This window comes from Chrysemys picta, chromosome 1 (assembly GCF_011386835.1).
Source record: "Chrysemys picta bellii isolate R12L10 chromosome 1, ASM1138683v2, whole genome shotgun sequence".
In the NCBI taxonomy this organism is placed as follows: domain Eukaryota; kingdom Metazoa; phylum Chordata; order Testudines; family Emydidae; genus Chrysemys; species Chrysemys picta.
The window spans coordinates 341,345,647-341,367,240 of NC_088791.1; the positions used below are offsets into that span (position 1 = coordinate 341,345,647).

General features: G+C 43.5%; 1 protein-coding gene across 2 annotated transcripts in view; it reads right to left on the bottom strand.

The window, feature by feature from the left end:
• The window catches only part of GDPD5 (glycerophosphodiester phosphodiesterase domain containing 5), a 325,483-nt gene that overhangs the window by 92,088 nt on the left and 211,801 nt on the right, over positions 1-21,594 (bottom strand). For both annotated transcript variants that reach the window (XM_065581769.1, XM_042850476.2), the window contains one exon: positions 5,435-5,538. In XM_065581769.1, coding sequence (XP_065437841.1) covers positions 5,435-5,538 — 104 coding nt within the window. Of the gene's footprint in view, positions 1-5,434; positions 5,539-21,594 lie in introns of those variants that run through there.

The window sequence follows — 21,594 nt, forward strand, 5'->3', positions numbered from 1 at the left end:
GGCTCTACTCATGTGGCTTCATTGTCTTTAACAGGTCAGCAGATTAAAAAGGCTGTAGAAATGTCCAGGATGGCTTTGAAAGAAGTCTGAAGTATTCACTTTACATTCCTTTGCTATGAAAAGCAAAAGCAGTGCTGAAAAAAGCCCTGGCCAGTTCTTTAAGTGCATCCACACAGAAAACACTCCCCCCTGCTCCCAGGCAGCAAGTCTCAGAACCTGGGATAGATGATTGCTACAGAGCTAAAAATGGCAGTGTAGAGGTTTGGACACACCAGGGTTCAGAGCCTAGGCTCCAGCCAAAGCCCAAATGTCTACACTGCTATTTTTAGTACCACAGCGTGAGCCCCTTCAGCCAGAGTCAGTTGACCTGGGCTCTGAGTCTCACTGCTGCGTTTTTCATAGGGTGACCGGGGGGGGGGGGGGGGGGGGCGAGTTGCACTGTGTAGCATACCCAGAGAAACTGGGGCTGTGGCATCGGGGCTTACAAGAAAGCAGAGAGAAAAAAAAATGTGCATTTGATATGGGATGACAGAAGAAAAGATATTGGGGGTCTTGAGGGGAATTTAAACCCTTGCACTTTCCCCTCAGGTAAAACAAAAATCACAAAAACATGATTAGAACATCAGCCGCACACAGGTATTCACTGAACATTTGGACCCAGTTAATTTGTATTATTTATATTGTGATAGCACATAGGAGCCTTAGTCACACCCCAGGACCCCATGGGGTGAGGCGCTGTGAAAGTGCAGAACAAATAGATGGTCCTTGCCCCCAAACAGCTCGTAATCGAAGACGAAAGAGAGGCAGATACAGACAGACGGGGGAGCACACAGAAACAACACGTGTCAGCGTGGTAAGTAAGCAACGAGGGGAAACCATGGAAAAACACAAGAAGGAAAATGAAGTGCCATGAGTGACATTACAACAAAACTCGCAGAGGATTGGTGACAGGGGTCTAAAAGACACCTCACCATGGTACCGCCACCTGAGACTGAGTTTCTCTTCAGCACTTTAAGTTATTCTCCCCAGCCCGCAACATTAAGTTATTCCAGGATATAAGACATCCCAAATAAACATGTTCCACTCTAAACGTCTATGAGGATGGACAGGCCATGCTCAATAAAACTGTCAAATGAGCTGACAGGATACAAGCTACCCCCAAACACATCCTCGGGAGCACTATGTTAATCTCACTGCTGAAAACATGAACTTGTTTAGAGACAGCCCTGTCTTGTATTAGTCATTTCTGGCAGAAAATCGCTACCATCATTAAGTTTTTTTAACATTCATTCAATATCTTCAGCATCCTAACAGGCAGTTTATTTATGGGATCAACTACCAGTTGCATTTTTAATAGAATTTGCACATTGTCTTTGACAGGAAGATGATTGCGGAAGTGATTTAGTTGACAGGAGCTTGGGCTTTGCTCTAAAGCGTTTTAGAAAATTGCTAAGACATATTGCAAGAAATTCAATTTTATTATAGGTGGGCTGAGTAAGGTTGCCTGAACTTTCCATAAAAATGCCTTTTTTGGTTGCTTATAACTTTGCAAAATTTTAACTGTCTGCATACCGGATGTCTAGCCCAGGCTGATTTTTATAACCCCCCCGACCACCACCACACACACACGAATAGGATTCTGCTGTTTCTGAGAACAAGGCTAGGGGAAAACATGTTCTGCAGTGATTTTTTCTTTGAAACATTCTAGTGCCCCTGTGCTGTGGAGCAGGGACTTGAAATTCAGAAGTGGGGGGGGGGGCCTGTGTGTCAGGGATTTGCCTTTTGCCATCCCTGTGAAAATTCACCACAGTTTGGCCGAGTTATAAAGGCTTTGGGGAGGGGGGTGGGGAAGGGAATCACGGTTCGCACATGCTCAGTTGTGACTTTTGGATTTTCGCTGGTAAAATCTCTGAAGAGTCCAGCCTCAACCGCCATGTTCCATCCGGACCCCACACCGAACCTAGTGCTGACCTGACTGTGAAGGGGCCATCCCCACAGAGCAACGGAGCATACTCCCGCCCAGGGCTACAGGAACTCGGAAGAACTTTCACTGTAATGGCTGCCCAGGCCAGTGTGGGGCCAGGAACCGGAACTAAAAGCAGGGAGCAGCTCTCTCCTGCGCTCTCGATGCCCTGGCTGCAGCGTGGAGAAGGAAGCCATCCGATCGGAATGCAGAGGGGACAATACGCGGACTAGGAAGGGACAAGGAACCTACCGAAACTGAGGACTGGAAAAAAGGGAAAGAAACTGAGCTGGACTTGGCGAAGGGAGATGGGAACAGGAGCCATGGATGATGGGGAGAGACTGGGAGCTGGTGAGGGAACTAGGGTGGAGAACAAGAGAAAGTTGGCTGGGAAGGAACACCTGAGATCCGATGATAAGCTTGAGGGAACGTGGGACTGGCTGGACAAGGAAACTGGGACTAAGCAGTAAGTCACTGCAACCCAACTTTCCCCAGTGGTCACTACTTGGGAGCGGCTCATTTTCTGGGTGCCTGGCTTGAGACCCTAGTGTCCGATGTGCGGAAGTGCTGAGCACTCAGAGCTGCCGCTGAAGTCCCTGGGAGCCGTACTTGAACACAGTTAGTGCTATACAATGCTAAGTACTCTGAAGAATCAGGTCCTAGGGATCTCAAATTGGGCACCCAAAATTAATCGCTACTTTTGACCTTCATCTCACTGTAACTCAGCTCCCCATCTGCAAAATGAGGCTCACCCTCCCTCACTTCACAGGGGCGGTTGTGAAGATAAATTCACGAATGTTTGTGAAGCATTCGGATACTATAAATGATGAGCACCACAGTAATTTCCTCCTGGGATTTTCTAATTCTGTCTTCAGAGCAGGGGTTGAATAATGTGCAGTAAACAGGGCCTGGGGCCACACATTTAACAATGAGGATAAAACAAAATATTGCACAGCTGCTCATTAATTGAGCGCCGTCCATCCTGTGCACTGAATGAAGGAGGGGCCCTGTGGAAAAAATACTGCGAGACCATGTAGTTAAAGACTGTACCCTAATACGGATGCACAGCGGTTGTGGGGGGGTGAATTAGCTTCGTTCTTTTAACATATTTCATATTTTTATAATATACATTACACACAGTAATAAACTAAGGTATATTGAAAGAAATATTTCTCTTAATAAAGGAAGCATCGCTGTATCTCTTTTCTCCCAAAGAGAAATCATCAGCATCCAGCACCTTTGGTAATAAGACAGAGCAAACAGTACATAAGTTTTTAAGCATCGTGCGCATATTTAACCTACACATACACTGACTTCCTCTGTGATTGTACCTATCAGAATGGAGCACCCAGAACAATGCACTACATCAGAACAATAGGGAGATGGGAGTGACAGGCAGGTATGTATTGTGGAAGCACTGATAGTGGCTCCATAGTTAGGCCTACGTCAGGCTTTTGACTGACAGGATCTTAAAACTTCCCTGGAGCAGAAAGACTAGGTTAGATGTAGGTTGGCCAGGTGCCCGGTTTTTGACCGGAAAGCGGTCAAAAAGGGAACCTGACAGTGTCCGGACACCTCTCCTGACTGGACACCCAAAGTCGGGCCACTGAGGGTGGGGGAGGCACCAGGTCATCACCCGCACCAGCCGCTTCTCCGCTGAGGCCACCTCCTACCTGCATTGGGCAGCTGCAGATCCCAGCCCTGGCTCCGAGGCAAGTCCCTCCCGACCCAGGATGGGGATGGGGAGAACAGCAAGCGATTGGCGGGAGGTGGGATGGGGAAGGCTTGTGAATGGGGGCGGGGTCTTGGGGGAAGAGGCGGGGGGGGAAGAGGCAGGGAGGGCAGGGTCAGGCCTCTGGGGAAGGTTTTCAACTAGGGGTAAAAAAATGGAAATGAATCAGAGTAAGCTGGTTTTGTGTATACATGGTTTGTGTATAAATAAGTATTTTTGTTTGGTTGCCTCCTTTAGCCTTTATAGTGGAGAGAGGAGTTTGAACCTAGACAAAAAAGTACCACTCCTTTTTTGGTTCAGTTTGAATTTTTCACATTTGGGAGGAACAGTTTGAAAAACAAAAGCCAAAACTAGAATAAAAAAACATCACTACAACTAGAATAGCCAACGTAGATTCAATCGGGTCTGACAGTCTTATGGAAGCAAACAATTGACAAGGATCAACAAGATATGATATCACAATACCTTCTTACACAACAGGCATTTGTTAAATAAAATTACTAACTAGAGAAACAAACTCACTTCAACAACTTGACTTCCACCTTTTTTCTCCACGTTTACCATGGAGCATACCCAATCTGGAACGCTGCACAGCCCACATATAGTGGCTAAATAATATAAATACAAGTATATATATCAATACATTTACCAATGTAGACCAGAGGTTCTCAAATTGGGAGGCAGGCCCCCCTGAGGGCAGGGCGGAGAATGTATTGGGGGAGAGGGGGTGGTGGCGTGAGAAGAAAAAAACCTTACTGTGCACATTTTGCCCACAGCAATGAATAACTGGCAGTGCTGATTCCTCCAGACACATCAGGTGCTCAGACAGGCTGTACACTTTCATTGATTTTGGTTACGTTTGCATAGCATTATACAAAATCATTGCCATCTGTACGTGAATCCATTTGCCGCAAGGCGGTGTGCACATTTAATTGTAATCATCGACCACCACTGCAGTTTTGTTTTGGCTCTTATGACCATGGGTCGTTGGCTCTGTTTGAATCAAGGTCTTATTGATTTTAATATCTAGTGAGGGTTACGTGTTGGGTTTTTTTTTTAATTGGCATATGTACTTGTGTGGCGGGGGAGGGAGGGCATAAACTACAACAGACACAAAGAACATAAGAACGGCCATACTGGGTCAGACCAAAGATCCATCCAGACCAGTATTGTGTCTTTCGACAGTGGCCAATGCCAGGTGCCCCAAAGGGAGTGAACCTAACAGGTAATGATCAAGTGATCTCTCTCGTGCCATCCATCTCCACCCTCTGACAAACAGAGGCTAGGGACACCATTCCTTACCCATCCTAGCTAATAGCCATTAATGGACTTAAACCTCCATGAATTTATCTAGTTCTCTCTTAAACCCTGTCATAGTCCTAGCCTTCACAACCTCCTCAGGCAAGGAGTTCCACAAGTTGACTGTGCGCTGTGTGAAGAAGAACTTCCTTTTATTTGTTTTAAACTTGCTGCCCGAGAAGGGTGTGTGTGTGATCAAATAAGTTTGAGAACCACTGATGTAAACAGCCAGAAGACATTCTCATTTAATACAGACCCCACCACCCATTTACTACAGTTACTGATTCCACCAAAGGAACCCAAACGTATCATTAATGTTATAATAAGTTCCTTAAATAAAAACAAACAAAAAACCCACCCACCCACCCAATAGAGGCCTGATTCACTTCAAGAACATACGAATCTGCATGTGTTGCCCCCACCAGAAACGCTCTACTTACCAGTTGATTTCATTGTAGTCATTGTGAACTTCCCACCAGAAATAAAACCAGACCAGTGTCAGGAAGAAAGTGAAGGTGAGGATTAGGAACCAGAGGCGCTCCCACTGTGGAGACAAAGGAAATTAACATTAGCAGGGGCCTACAATGCAAGGATTCCAATGCTCAGAACTGATAAAGTCTCATGCTTTGTCTATACATAGTTTCTGTACCAATCTAATTAAATTGGTAGAAAAGCAGATTTAGTTCTCTAGTGTGGATGCAGTTGTGCTGGTATAAACACCTTTATTCTGATATAACTAGTCTTGATAAATTTAAATGTCTATGCCGGTATAAATATCTTTAGCCTGGCATAATTACTTCCACATGTGATGGTTGCAACAATTTAAGTAAATTAGCTTTTCTACTGATTTAGTTAAATCAGTGCAAGAATTCTCTGTAGACGAGGTCTAGTTGGAGTTCTTTTTTGATGCATAGAGAATGAATCCCCTCAGCTCTGCAGAGGTGTTTGTAATGAATGAAAATCTAACCTCCGCTGGCTGAAATACTTCACACAGGCTCACTCTGTTGATGCTGAGAAAGAGGAATGGCCTTGTGGCTAAAGCATGGGTCTCAGAATCAGAGACCTGGGTTCTACTCCCAGATTTGCCACAGGCTTCCTGTGCAGGGAAAGACACTATTATTCTGGGACACAATTTCCTCATGTGTTAGATAGGGATAATACTCATCTCTCAGGGGTGCTTGAAAGTCTTTATTCACTACAGTTGTCAAGTACTTTGTGGTCCTTCCTTTGGAAATACTATATAATCTCAAAGTATCTTTATTAGCTGGGCTTCCTCTTCTCACAAGCTCAAGGCAACTGTTGTGAATTCGACTCACGTTGGTGCCGTGTATGTAGTTAGCCAATTATTGTTGTGTCTACATGACTCCATGTACCATGTCATGGATGCTCAAAGAAGAGCTCTGCCTCAATGCTATCCTATGTCTGTAGGCCAGGGGTAATCTATTTTTTGTCAAAGTCCAAATTTCTTGCTATAGTCAAGCTCTAGAAAAAAAATACAAAAAAACCCAACAATATTGATAATAATAAGTAAATAAAGATTTTTGTGGTCTGTTCAAAAGCATCTGGCAGTCCGAATTTGGCCCCCGGTCTGCCTATTGACTACCCCTGCTGTAGGCCTTTCCATGTCCAAAGCACTCAGATACATGTGTATGTAAATCCAAAGTTCCCACCGGCATCACTTGTTTTTCCACCCTTATAGAGAGTATTTTGCAAATGATTTAGTGGAGAGAAATAGGCAACATTTCTCAGACAACCAAGTTTTATATTAATATTCAGTTCTGCTTATTATCTTAAAACCGGCTACTTGGTGTTCCATTCCAATAGACTGGAACGTCCCAAAGATGTTAATTTAGGAAGCAGCATTTGGAGAAAACTGTTCTGTCCGTAACTAATATCATTTCTGTGTGTTCCGCACTGGTTCTATTCCACAGCATTAACAGTTCTGCGGGCACAGATGCTTCTGCTTCAAATGCCTGTCAGTTCACTTGGAACAAAAACGGACGTAAATTAACAAAGGAGAACATTCAAATTAGTCCTCTCCCTCCAGAATTAACAAGACAGGATACCCAAACTTATGGGCAGGCTCAACTACTAGAATTTCTTTCTAAACTCTGAACACACTTTTAACCGGTTTTCAAAATATCCTTTTCACCTGTGAACTGAGACTTTGCTTTTTAATGACAACACACAATGTAACCACCACAAATAACTGAGTCTGCGTTTTGGTATCGCATAAGATTCTACCACGTCTCTCTCCTGTTTATCTTAAAGGGTCGTGTCACTTACGTAACAGTATTTTGATTATAATTCATCATGCACAAGCCTGGATTCTAATTTGGTGACAAGGCTTTTTGCTTTATGCTCCACAGCACAAAATGGGTGCAAAAAATACAAGGGCTGGAATAATTTAATCACCCCCTTTGCTTGCAATGTTTTCCACTAGACATTCCTGGTTCTTGACACAGAGATAAGGCTTGGCGTCTCAAGAAAGCCTAAGGGAGTTGGGTGCTAAATCAATATCAATGGCATTTGGGTGCTTAATTCCCCTAGACCCCTTTCAAAATGCCATCCTAATATTTGACATGTTTAAAATTATCAGCATCAAGGTAAAGACAGAGCGAGGCTGAGGGCTTTTCAGATGCAACTTCTACAAATATTAATTGCAATTAAAGTCACATGGCTAAATTGCTGTGCTGAGATTCATAGATTCTAGGACTGGAAGGGACCTCGAGAGGTAATCGAGTCCAGTCCTCTGCCCGCATGGCAGGACCAAGTCTAGTACTGTCTAGACCATCCTTGATAGACATTTATCTAACCTACTCTTAAATATCTCGAGAGATGGAGATTCCACAACCGCCCTAGGCAATTTATTCCAGTGTTTAACCACCCTGACAGTTAGGAACTTTTTCCTAAGGTCCAACCTAGACCTCCCTTGCTGCAGTTTAAGCCCATTGCTTCTTGTTCTATCCTTAGAGGCTAATGTGAACAAGTTTTCTCCCTCCTCCTTAGGACACCCTTTTAGATACCTGAAAACTGCTATCATGTCCCCTCTCAGTCTTCTCTTTTCCAAACTAAACAAACCCAGTTCCTTCAGCCTTCCTTCATAGGTCATGTTCTCAAGACCTTTAATCATTCTTGTTGCTCTATTCTGGATCTTATACACCATCCCCCGCCCACGCCTCCAGCCTCGCTATGAGTGCACTGAACACAGGCTGTGCATTCTATAGCACATAGCATCCTGATGCTGATGTGAACCCCCAGGAAGGGGAAAGTGATAAAGTTTAGCCATCATGTTACAGCCCCATTGAAATCAATTGAGAGTTTTCCCCATTGGTTTCGATAAAGCCAGGATTTCATGCTGAATATATAAATGAGACCTTGCATTTGCCATGCACATCCGTTCCTACTTAATGCCTTTCTGTACACACTGCATATATCAAAGCAACAATTAAAACCAACGTGAGAAGAAAACGTTTCCACGGTAAGATGTCGCATGATAAACCACCTTGGTATTGAAGATCTGCCTAGCCAAGCTGGGGTGGGGGAACGGGAGTGGGGGAGGAGAAAAGGGTTTGTATTTTTGGATGAAGACAAACAAGAGATTGAATTAGTTAAGAATGAGATATTCTGTTACACTACTCAGGGGGTTGTCACTACGTTTAGAGAGGCACTGACTGCTTTTAGCACAGGAAAACGGGAGTTAGGAGCTCCCAACTCTGCCACGGATTCAAATCATTACTTGGGCAAGTTCCCTAACTTCCCTCTGCCTCAGTTTCCACAAAATGAGCTCAATAATTCCCTCTTTCATGGAAGTGGCATTGGGATTCTCAAATGACCAGCACTAGAGTGGCGTAAATTAACACAATGCACCCGACTTCTACTTTCCTTACCACCAAAATTCATTTGTACCCAAGAAGTGTTTGTGACTATATTTTACACACACTCGATTTTCCCTGCCTCCCCTATCACAGGGGTTCTCAACCTTTTTTTCTGAACCTCCCACCCCTAACATGCTATAAAAACTCCATACCCCACCTGTGCCACAACAGTATTTGTGCATATAAAAGCCAGGGCCAGCGTTAGCTGGTAGCAAACAGGGCAATTACCCAGGGCCTCATGCCACAGGGGCTCCACAAAGCTGAGTTGCTCGGGCTTTGGCTTCAGCCCCAGGTGGCGGGGCTCGAGCTTTCTGTCCTGGGCCCCAGTGAGTCTAATGCCGGCCTGCTTGGCAGACCCCCTAAAACCTGCTTGCGGCCCCCAGGGGGCCTTGGATGCCTGGTTGAGAACTGCTGCCCTATCAAACCCACTTCCTCTTCATTTTAAGAGGTGACTTGTACTCAGAGAAACCTCACTAGTCTTCGACGCAAGACCGGACATACTGGGTCAGACCAAAGGTCCATCTAGCCCAGTATCCTGTCTTCCGACAGTGGCCAATGCCAGGTGCCCCAGAGGGAATGAACAGAACAGGTAATCATCAAGTGATCCATCCCCTGTTGCCCGTTCGTTCCCAGCTTCTGGCAAACGTATGTGGCCATTGACGGACCTATTATCCATGAACTTACCTAGTTCTTTTTTAAACCCTGTTATGTTCTTGGCCTTCACAACATTCTCTGGCAAAGAGTTCCACAGCCTATGCGTTGTGTGAAAAAAATATTTCCTTTTGTTTGTTTTCAACCTGCTGCCTATTCATTTCACTGGGTGTCCCCCTAGTTCGTGTGTTATGAGAATGAGTAAACAATACTTCCTTATCTACTTTCTCCACACCCGTCATGATTTTATAGACCGCAATCATATCCCCCCTTAATCATCTCTTTTCCAAGCTGAAAAGTCCCAGTCTTATTAACATCCATCATTTCCTTTTTCATCCAGTACTTAACAACCTACTACTCCCATCGAGTCCAGTTCACCAAATTACTGGATAGGTTTTCCAAAGCAACATACTTGCATTTATCAATATTCTACCTCCAGAAAGGGAGTTTAAAATATGCCTAAAGTGCTGAGATGCTCGTTTCCTGGGTTCCTCTGCCTCTTGGCTTGAAGGATTTGAAATGGCATTACCAGTAATAGAAACTTCCTAAACATGTGAAGAAGTAGATATCGAGGTTACCCAAACTATCCTTATTTATCTCACACCAACATTGATACGAGGAAAGTGATCTTTAAATAAGGAGACAACCACTTTGGGAGAACCTTGGATTATGTTCAGGCATAGGATGACAGCTACTTCGACAAACAAGCCAAGCAGGACATTTCAGGGCAGTTTATTTACATTGCATTTATACGCAAGTACCATAATTTGTGCGGGGGTCTCTAGTGGCTATTTAGGTCCACGTGTCTGTGGTGGATTGTTCTTCCTACATATATTTGCTCAGCTGACTGTTTGAAAACCAAATCAAATGCCTCTTTGGTATACTTCTTTCTATAAATTTTATGTCTGTCTTGCGAGTTGTTTCAGAGGAACAGAGCTTTACAAGTCTAACAAAAAATGGTGGCATCACTGACACATGCAGAGAATGGAAATTATTCTGGCCATCTTCCAGAATTTGATTAATTTAGCCTTAGGACCAGTACAAAAAAAAAGCTCATCAACTCCAACCTGACCATGACACCTTTACAATTCTAAGTTTGAATAATCACAGACCGCACTAATATTTTACAACAGTATAAAGGAATAGTTTCAGAGTAGCAGCCGTGTTAGTCTGTATCCGCAAAAAGAAGAACAGGAGGACTTGTGGCACCTTAGAAACTAACAAATTTATTAGAGCATAAGCTTTCGTGGACTACAGCCCACTTCTTCGGATGCATATAGAATGGAACATATATTGAGGAGATATATATACACACAGACAGAGAGCATAAACAGGTGGGAGTTGTCTTACCACCTCTGAGAGGCCAATTAATTAAGAGAAAACAAACTTTTGAAGTGATAATCAAGCTAGCTCAGTACAGACAGTTAGATAACAAGTGTGAGAATACTTACAAGGGGAGAACATTTTTATGGCTGACTTAGAACAACGCTTCCTTAGCTCTCGTCCCCTAACGCCCCTACTCTACTTGCGCTACATTGATGACATCTTCATCATCTGGACCCATGGAAAAGAAGCCCTTGAGGAATTTCACCATGATTTCAATAATTTCCATCCCACCATCAACCTCAGCCTAGATCAATCCACACAAGCGGTCCATTTCCTGGACACTACTGTGCTAATAAGCGATGGTCACATAAATACCACCCTATATCGGAAACCTACTGACCGCTACACTTACCTACATGCCTCCAGCTTCCATCCAGGACACACCACACGATCCATTGTCTACAGCCAAGCCCTAAGATATAACCGCATTTGCTCCAATCCCTCGGATAGAGACAAGCACCTACAAGATCTCTATCAAGCATTCTTAAAACTACAATACCCACCTGCTGAAGTGAAAAAACAGATTGACAGAGCCAGACGAGTACCCAGAAGTCACCTCCTACAAGACAGGCCCAACAAAGAAAATAACAGAACACCACTAGCTGTCACCTTCAGCCCCCAACTAAAACCTCTCCAGCGCATCATCAGAGATCTACAACCTATCCTGAAAGATGATCCTTTACTCTCACAGATCTTGGGAGACAGACCTGTCCTCGCTTACAGACAACCCCCCAACCTAAAGCAAATACTCACCAGCAACCACACATCACTGAACAAAACCACTAACCCAGGAACCTATCCTTGTAACAAACCCAGATGCCAACTCTGTCCACATATCTATTCCAGTGACATCATCATAGGACCTAATCACATCAGCCATACCATCAGGGGCTCGTTCACCTGCACATCTACCAATGTGATATATGCCATCATGTGCCAGCAATGCCCCTCTGCCATGTACATTGGCCAAACCGGACAGTCTCTACGCAAAAGAATTAATGGACACAAATCTGACATCAGGAATCAAAATACTCAAAAACCAGTGGGAGAACACTTTAACCTGTCTGGTCATTCAGTGACAGACCTGCGGGTGGCTATATTACAACAGAAAAACTTCAAAAACAGACTCCAACGAGAAACTGCTGAGCTAGAATTGATATGCAAACTAGACACAATCAACTCCGGTTTGAATAAAGACTGGGAATGGCTGAGCCATTACAAACATTGAATCTATCTCCCCTTGTAAGTATTCTCACACTTGTTATCTAACTGTCTGTACTGAGCTAGCTTGATTATCACTTCAAAAGTTTGTTTTCTCTTAATTAATTGGCCTCTCAGAGGTGGTAAGACAACTCCCACCTGTTTATGCTCTCTGTCTGTGTGTATATATATCTCCTCAATATATGTTCCATTCTATATGCATCCGAAGAAGTGGGCTGTAGTCCACGAAAGCTTATGCTCTAATAAATTTGTTAGTTTCTAAGGTGCCACAAGTCCTCCTGTTCTTCTTTTTGCGGATACAGACTAACACGGCTGCTACTCTGAAACTATTCCTTTATACTGTTGTAAAATATTAGTGCGGTCTGTGATTATTCAAACTTAGAATTGTAAAGGTGTCATGGTCAGGTTGGAGTTGATGAGCTTTTTTTTTGTACTGGTCCTAAGGCTAAATTAATCAAATTCTGGAAGATGGCCAGAATAATTTCCATTCTCTGCATGTGTCAGTGATGCCACCATTTTTTGTTAGACTTGTAAAGCTCTGTTCCTCTGAAACAACTCGCAAGACAGACATAAAATTTATAGAAAGAAGTATACCAAAGAGGCATTTGATTTGGTTTTCAAACAGTCAGCTGAGCAAATATATGTAGGAAGAACAATACACCACAGACACGTGGACCTAAATAGCCACTAGAGACCCCCGCACAAATTATGGTACTTGCGTATAAATGCAATGTAAATAAACTGCCCTGAAATGTCCTGCTTGGCTTGTTTGTCGAAGTAGCTGTCATCCTATGCCTGAACATAATCCAAGGTTCTCCCAAAGTGGTTGTCTCCTTATTTAAAGATCACTTTCCTCGTATCAATGTTGGTGTGAGATAAATAAGGATAGTTTGGGTAACCTCGATATCTACTTCTTCACATGTTTAGGAAGTTTCTATTACTGGTAATGCCATTTCAAATCCTTCAAGCCAAGAGGCAGAGGAACCCAGGAAACGAGCATCTCAGCACTTTAGGCATATTTTAAACTCCCTTTCTGGAGGTAGAATATTGATAAATGCAAGTATGTTGCTAGCTTGATTATCACTTCAAAAGTTTGTTTTCTCTTAATTAATTGGCCTCTCAGAGGTGGTAAGACAACTCCCACCTGTTTATGCTCTCTGTCTGTGTGTATATATATCTCCTCAATATATGTTCCATTCTATATGCATCCGAAGAAGTGGGCTGTAGTCCACGAAAGCTTATGCTCTAATAAATTTGTTAGTCTCTAAGGTGCCACAAGTCCTCCTGTTCTTCTTTTTATAAAGGAATAGTTTCAGCCCTGACAGACTCCCACCAAATATTAGACTTTAAAATCACATCCTTCTGATTACTAGTTGATTCATGAGTAACAATTGTATCTGGTTGTACAAAATGTAATTACAAGAACGTGAACAGTTTACCATTATAAATATACAGTTTGAAAGTATATGAAATTTGCATATTTGTGTATTCTACCAAATTTTCCAGCTAACAAGTTTGTCAGCTTTGACATTTTAGCAGTAACTCTAGTGAGACGTTTGGGGTTTTTAAAAATGCTTTTTTGACTCGAATGTTAAAATGCCAGGATGAAGAGATCATGCTAGCTGGTTATCAATTACTTGTACAACTTTTGACCCTCATGTTGTCAAAAAGGAGCACAGATCCACTTTGTGAAGCCTTACAAATGAAACCTGGTAGGTATTTCATTGAGGAGGAGATGGTGCAGTTAGTCTGACAACATGAACATTTTCGACACTTTATAAAAAGCACATGCAGCAAGTAAACGAAGACAGGGATTTGTTTCAGATAAACATGGCTAGTAGTGCTATTGTGGGAAGTCTTTCAAAGGACATATAGAAACAGAGGTCATGACCACTTACAGTCATTAGAAATTGCATGGCTCTTTCCTCAAGCCCATTGTCCTGACCAGATTTCAATTTGGGTGATTACATTCTGCATATCTAGCACCCCCCTCCCTCTGTAGTTTCTACCCAGTATAGTATATACTTCCATGCTGGACTATTAAAGGCTTTATATACAAGCAGCAAGATCTTGAACTGAATCAGCCAAGTTCATTAGCAATGAATGTATGCTGCAGAATTCCAATAAGGGGAACAGAGAAGATGAGCACGTCCTAACACTGGGAATTCTGTAGAGTGGATACAAATAATTCACATGAATGCTGTATTTGATGTGCAGTGTGTATTCCTTTAATTTGGGGGTAATCCTTTTAATAGGAGACAGTCCTTTGGTCCCACACTGCTCTATTCACATCAGTTCCAAGTTACAAAATCCACAGGAGATACGTGTTCTTAGATCCATTTTACCAATGGGTAAGAGGAGGCTCAGAAAAGTACCTTGCTGAAGGTCAGTGATAGTGAGCTCAACTCCCAGATCCTTACTCCAACCTCAAGATGATCTCTTTGCTTCTAAAGACATGAATCGTGCCCATAATATGATAGCCAGTTTGATTAAAGTGCAAGCTCTAAAGAGACAAATGGATAAAGCAGGTACATGCAATAGTCTCTTGTGGAGCACACCAGCAGAGTTCACCACAGTTCAGAGGACGATGGAAAATTGCTTGCTTGTTTAAAATACAGAAAAATGATTTTGAGGCACGAATATTGAAAAGGTCAAGAGCAGAGTTAACATACCAAACTAGAGAAGCACATTTCTTCTTTTTCTATATTAAATATACCACCACACTTGCAATTCATTATCTACTCTCTAGTGCCTAATCTTAGTGGCATTTCAACAAAAAGGAATATGAGACACTGGCTTTCAGAGTGCCTACAGTTCTGGTCAAAAGTTATCAAATCTTCATTTCTAAAGAACTTTCCCATCTTTGAGCTGCAGTACGAAACCTTTCAAAGCTGACGGCAAGCATGCAATTCCCGAAGATGATCTGTACCACAGAGTGCTTATTGTAAAATAATAATGTACTTGACACTCCGATAGCTCCTTCCATCTGTGGACCCTGCATCACCTCACAATAATCATCAACGCCCCCTTAAGATCTGGAAGTTTTATTCCCAATATAAAAATCAGGAAACAGAGGAAAGGAGAAGTTAAATCTTGCAGATTCTTTCTGCCTAACATCCGTAAAACAAGGCTTTTCATATCCATCCCCTCAGCTAAAACTTGCATCCAGGCTATCATCATCTCAATTACTGTGGTGTCCTTTTCCCAGCCTTGACAAATGCAACCTTGCTCCACTCCAACCCATTCAGAATACTGCTGCAGAGATCATTCTCCTAGCCCACCATTTTGACCATATCATCCCTCTCTTTGCATCCTTCTAGTGGATGCCCCTGCTCTACCTAAGCAAGTTGCTTGTCTTTACTTTCGAGGCCCTCCACAGCCTATCCCCACCCTACATGTCCTCTCCCTACTGCACACTTGTTACACTTTCAAACCAACACCTTTGTATTTTCTCTCATGTTGTCCCCATATATTTGGAAGGTGCCCCCTGTAAACACCCACAAAACAATCTCAGTATCTACCTTCAAATCCCTCCTCAGGGCTCTTTTGTCACCATGACTACAACAACTTGTCAACACCTCTCATCACACCAGCAGCCCACTGCCTATCACGCGGACCAGTATTGTCTCATTGTTTCCTTGTCCTCCCCCAGTATAGCATCTGTACCCATCTATTGTCTCTTGTAATACTTTGATTGTGAGCTCCTTGGGCAGGGACTGTCTTTCTGATCTGTCCTTGTACAGCACCTGACACAAAGGGCTCTTGGTCCATGACTAGGGCTCCTAGTTTGGTAATACACATTATACAAGTAATTAATAACTCGGCCAGACTTTCACATCAAGTCAGTGGATGAACTAGGAAGACAACCCCCACGTCTGCACTGTAAGTTCTACTCCTCTGTTTTAAAAAGAGTGAGCTACGTATCATGATATGCTGAATTAGTTTTCCACCTTTGGGGGTTAGTTTTAATCAGCCTGTTCTACTGTGACTCCATCAATACATACTTTCATATCATAGCATTAACCACCCTGCAATGCCACCAGAGGGGCTGAAGGAAAGCACTTTATTTTATTTTCATTTACTCTGTGGCTTTGAAAACATTTTATATCCCAATGCCCCTCCCCATACTGTAAAAGATTCCAAAATCACTGGATATGCAAAACGGTAAACACTTCTGGGTGCTTAGATACCACAGTGACTATTTTAATTAAATCTTTCCTGTTAAATTAGAACAGATGAGATCGCTCTCCCCCTCGTCAATTATTTCAGTGTACTGCATTTTGAAACAGCTTTTCATTTTGGGTGGTTTAGCTTTTAAATCAAGAGTTTCTTGTTGATCAAGAACGATTATTATTTTTTTAAATACTTTTGGACAAGGTATATTGGCCACCATTGAAATGATAGCATTTGCCAAGAATAACCATATAGTTCCATCTGAGAAGTTCAGTTTCCCCCTTTCCTTACAATAGGAACTAATTTGGTATCTGTGCGTAGGCACCCTTTACTAGAGGGACCGCTGAACTTTATTGGGAGTGTTCCAGGGGAAAAGCCTGTGAGGGGCAATCTAGCCTTAGGGCTGGTCTACACTGGGGGGGGGGGGAGAAATCGATCCAAGATACGCAAGTTCAGCTACGCAAATAGCGTAGCTGAAGTCAAAGTATCTTGGATCAAATTTCCTGGGGTCCACACGGTGCGGGATCGACGGCCGTGGCTCCCCCGTCGACTGCGCTACCACCGCTCGCTCTGGTGGAGTTTCCAGAGTTGACGGTGAGCGTGTTCGGGGATCAATATATCGTGTCTTAATGAGACGCGATATATCGATCCCGGATAAATCGATTGCTACCCGCCAATACGGCAGGTAGTGAAGACGTACCCTTAGAGACAACAACTCCTATGATGCCTTGGGGAAAGAGGGAGAGACTTCCTCGTGTAGGGAGAGCAGGCGATGGACTGCATTTTTGGGAAAAGGAGTGAGATTGTGCTGTGGAGCTCTGTCCGTACCAGGATCTGCTGCTAGGAAGCCAGAAGCTGGTGCTGAGAGCCTGCAGTAGGGTGACCAGATAGCACGTGTGAAAAATCAGGACAGGAGGTGGGGGGTAATTGGTGCCTATATAAGACAAAGCCCGAATATCAGGACTGTCCCTATAAAATTGGGACACCTGGTCACCCTAGCCTGCAGGGACTTTGATTGAGGGAGCCTCAGAGGCTGTTGGTGGCTTCACTGGGGTCAGAGCAGAGACTGTTGTTGTGCCTAGAGCTGACTGAGGTGGGGCTGCAGTGTGGGAACTGTGAGGAACCCCCACTGTTGTTTGGGAAAGTACTTGCAAGGGAAGGGGCCCAGCAGAGAGACTGAGTCTGAGGAGAGGCAGAGTGATCTTCCCACGAACCCGGGCCCAGAGCTGCTGGCATTTGGTGGGACCAGCTCCAATCGTCAGAGGGGTTGTGCAGCTTGTTGCCTTGGCTGGACTGACGCACAGAACCAACAGAGCGCTGTCTCCAGCTGCAGGTCTTCCAGTGCGCCCACGCCAGCAAGTGCCTGGGACTCTGGATTTCAGAGGAGTGTGCACTGCAGGGTGGGGTAAATGGTGGCAGAGAGAAGGGCTGCAGCCCACAGGCCCTGGAAAAGGGAAGCAGCAGAGAACCTGCCTGGAGCCTGGGAAGGTCAGGGCCGATCGGGGCCACCCCAGGACAGGAGCCAGGAGGAGCACTGTGCCAGGGAGGAATCGCCTGAGGAGGACAGGCCAGAGCTGGATCCAGTATCACTGCTGCCCAGAGCTGCATGGGGCTGTGAGTACTGGGGCTTGTGACTCTGCGTTGGGAACAAGGAGGGAGGCTGCAGCTAGTTAAGTCGGCAGGGGGTCGCTCTGTGTGGCTTTGCAGAGAACGGCAGAAGAGGGCACCGGAGGGGTTTGTTGGGGGAAGGTTCACTGGTGCCGAAGTTGGCCAGGAGCACCCAAGACTCACCACTGGACTGGAACTTTGCTCAGGACTCCTGAACTCACTGTGCAGACACATTGTTCGGTGTCTGCCCTTCCAGACTGTGCTACCACTGGGCCTGTGGGGCCTTGGTTTGGATGCAACCCTGTTCTACCACTCTCCCTATATTTCCCCTTGTTGTTTTTCTCCTCTGATCTCTCTGTAAAAAAATATTTCCCCTTCTTATATCCATTGTACTTTTCCGGTGAGTGGGTGTGTTCACTCTGGGGGGCTTGGAACAGGTGCCCCTGTGCTGGAGGGGATTTTTCCTGCTGCATTCCTGCGCGCGCCTTCTCTTGGCCAGAGCTGCCTGCAAAGCAGACTCCATTTAGGCCACGAGGGCACTAAAGTTCAATTAACAAATAGAATTGTATTTTATTCAACTGCCCCTCTGGATTTAAATTAATAGTGACATATAATCTTAGACTGATATACCCTGATTTTTTAAAAAGAACAGGAGTACTTGTGGCACCTTAGAGACTAACAAATTTATTAGAGCATAAGCTTTCGTGGACTACAGCCCACTTCTTCGGATGCATATGCATCCGAAGTCCACGAAAGCTTATGCTCTAATAAATTTGTTAGTCTCTAAGGTGCCACAAGTACTCCTGTTCTTTTTGCGGATACAGACTAACATGGCTGCTACTCTGAAACCTGATTTTTTAGTTGTTAAGTAAAGGAGTGTTAGCTCAAATTTAAGTATATTGGATGTATATTATCTATAATTGGTATTTGAGTTAGACCCATGCCACAGATTCTATTATTATTAATTATTATTAGAACGGGTTTATTCCAGGAGGTTCCCAAGGCACGCCATTGAGTGTGTGCAGGTGCCAGCCAGGTGGAGGTACCGCCAATTTTAACTTCCTTTAGGAGTAAAGGGACTGCAGCAGAGGGGTGACTAGAGGATTCCCACCTATCCAACAGCACCACTGGGATACTCAGGATCTTCTTTAATGTCAGCAACATCCTGCAGCCAGGCACACAGGTGAGTGTTGCCTGTTCCCGAGTAACCGAGGGAGGAAAAGGGGGGTTACATGTGTGACCAAGCAAATGTTGCCATTTTAACAGCAACCATTGTAGCTATTTTCACCCACACAATCACCACCATCTTTATGGTTTTTTTTTTTAAAATGTGCTAAACATTGTTAGCTCCTTGACTCCTACAAAAGAAAACCACGCATTTTGAAGATCAATTATCTCTACCTCTGGGGAAAAGAGTACTTTTGTTTATGCCTGTATAGTAAATTCTCCAGTGACTAGGAAGAGTTTTGATTCACCTGGATGGAGATATTCTGTAACTATCCACTTCTTACCCTAGGAAAATATCTGTAGACAGAAAACGATGCTCAAGGTCTAATTCTCTATCATTTTGGCTTTACTCTGCACTGAAAATTCTCTTGTGCAGCAATTCATAGAAAATCAGAGGAAATCATGGCTCACGAACATTAACAACAGGATATATTTTGGATAAAGACAAAAAAAGCTAACACCTGACTAGGATGACCAGATGTCCTGATTTTATAGGGACAGTCACGATTTTTGGGTCTTTTTCTTATATAGGCTCCTATTAACCCCCCCCCCCCCCCCACCTTGTCCTGATATTTCACATTTGCTGTATGGTCACCCTATACCTGACACTCGTGAGTTTCACAGTGTTAATATGATTTAGCCATACTTATCTTCAGAATTGCATTCAACCATTAACTAATTAATCCTCACAAGACCCTTGTGAAGTAAGAACTATTATCACATTTTACAGAGGGAGAAATTGAATGATTAAGGGAGTTCCCCAAAGTCATAAAGAGAGTCCATGTTATTTAGGATTAGAACTCAGATTCATCCACTCAGAGCAAACCCCTTTCTCAGGGCATTCTAAACACGATAGTATATTTGAATAGTAACAACTGTTACTTATACCAGTACAGCTCTCTCAAGAACGCATCCACTGAGTATAAGTTAAACATTTTAGAAACTAGTGGAGCTCTAATTGTGTTCAGCCTTCTAAATGAATAAAATGTGACACCGTGTATAATCTGCATGAATATAATTAATGCCTTGTGACATTGAGAATATCATTTAACCTGGACCCTCTTCGGCAACTACTCATGACATGACCTTTAACCCTTAAGGGTCTACCAGTTGTTCAAGACTGATCATTCAGGATTTTAAACACGAGTGACAAACATGCTCATTTACTGTATCATTTTAATTTATCAAATATTAACCAACTACACCTCTACCCAGATATAATACTGTCCTCGGGAGCCAAAAAAAATCGTACTGCGTTATAGGTGAAACCGCGTTATATCGAACTTGCTTTGATCCGCCAGAGTGCGCAGCCCCGCCCCCCCCGGAGCGCTGCTTTACTGCGTTATATCCGAATTCGTGTTATATCAGGTGGCGTTATATCAGGGTAGAGGTGTATTTTTTTTTTAAAGGAGAATAAAAACACTCGTGGTACAACTTTCTCTTGGCTAATTTTATTTTCTGACCTGTTTCCTCTTTCCCGTGTAGTTTCACAGTTGAATAAAGTCTACTTCCCCTCACCTCTTAGAGAGGAGTGCGTTCAAGTGGTGGGTGAATCCTGAAGAGCCCAAAAAGGATATTGAGATCCTCCCTACTAGAACTGGTAGGAGACTCTGAATTGAACAACATTTGCTAAATAATGCAACTATTAAATAGCTTACTTGCACAACACATTTCATTATGCATCCAGATCGCTAGCTGGTGGAACAAACCCACTTCAATCACATTTGAAGAATAATTTTATCCTGCATTAAGACCCTCTCTACTTATTACATCCTCCCAGATACAAGATTGGCAAAAGTAGGGCAAAGTGGTTTAAACAGGAAGGGATATGGGAGCATTGACACATGGGGAAGGATAGTCTTATAATATAATATCAGTTTAACCTGTGGTCACATCACATGCTGCTATTGTTTCACTGAAGCAGTTTCCTCCTTGCAAGTAATGATTTTCTAATTAAGCTGTTAGCATGAAGGGTAATGCAGGTGTGGGCCTAAGGCAGGGGTCGGCAACCTTTCAGAAGTGGTGTGCCGAGTCTTCATTTATTCACTCTAATTTAAGGTTTCGCGTGCCAGTAATACATTTAAAACATTTTTAGATGGTTTCTTTCTATAAGTCTATAATACATAACTAAACTATTGTTGTATGTAAAGTAAATAAGGATTTTAAAATGTTTAAGAAGCTTCATTTAAAATTAAAATGCAGAGCCCCCCGGACCGGTGGCCAGGACCCAGGCAGTGTAAGTGCCACTGAAAATCAGCTCGTGTGCCGTGCCATAGGTTGCCTACCCCTGGCCTAAGGCAACCAGGCAAGGCAGACAGGTTCTACTTGTAGTGCAGCACAGATTAAACCCCTCTTATTTACTTAGTACACAATGGTATTTTTCACCAGGATGCTGTTATCACCCTCAAGTGCTAACACAGTGTTGTGATGAAATACACCAGCCGCAAGTTAAATTG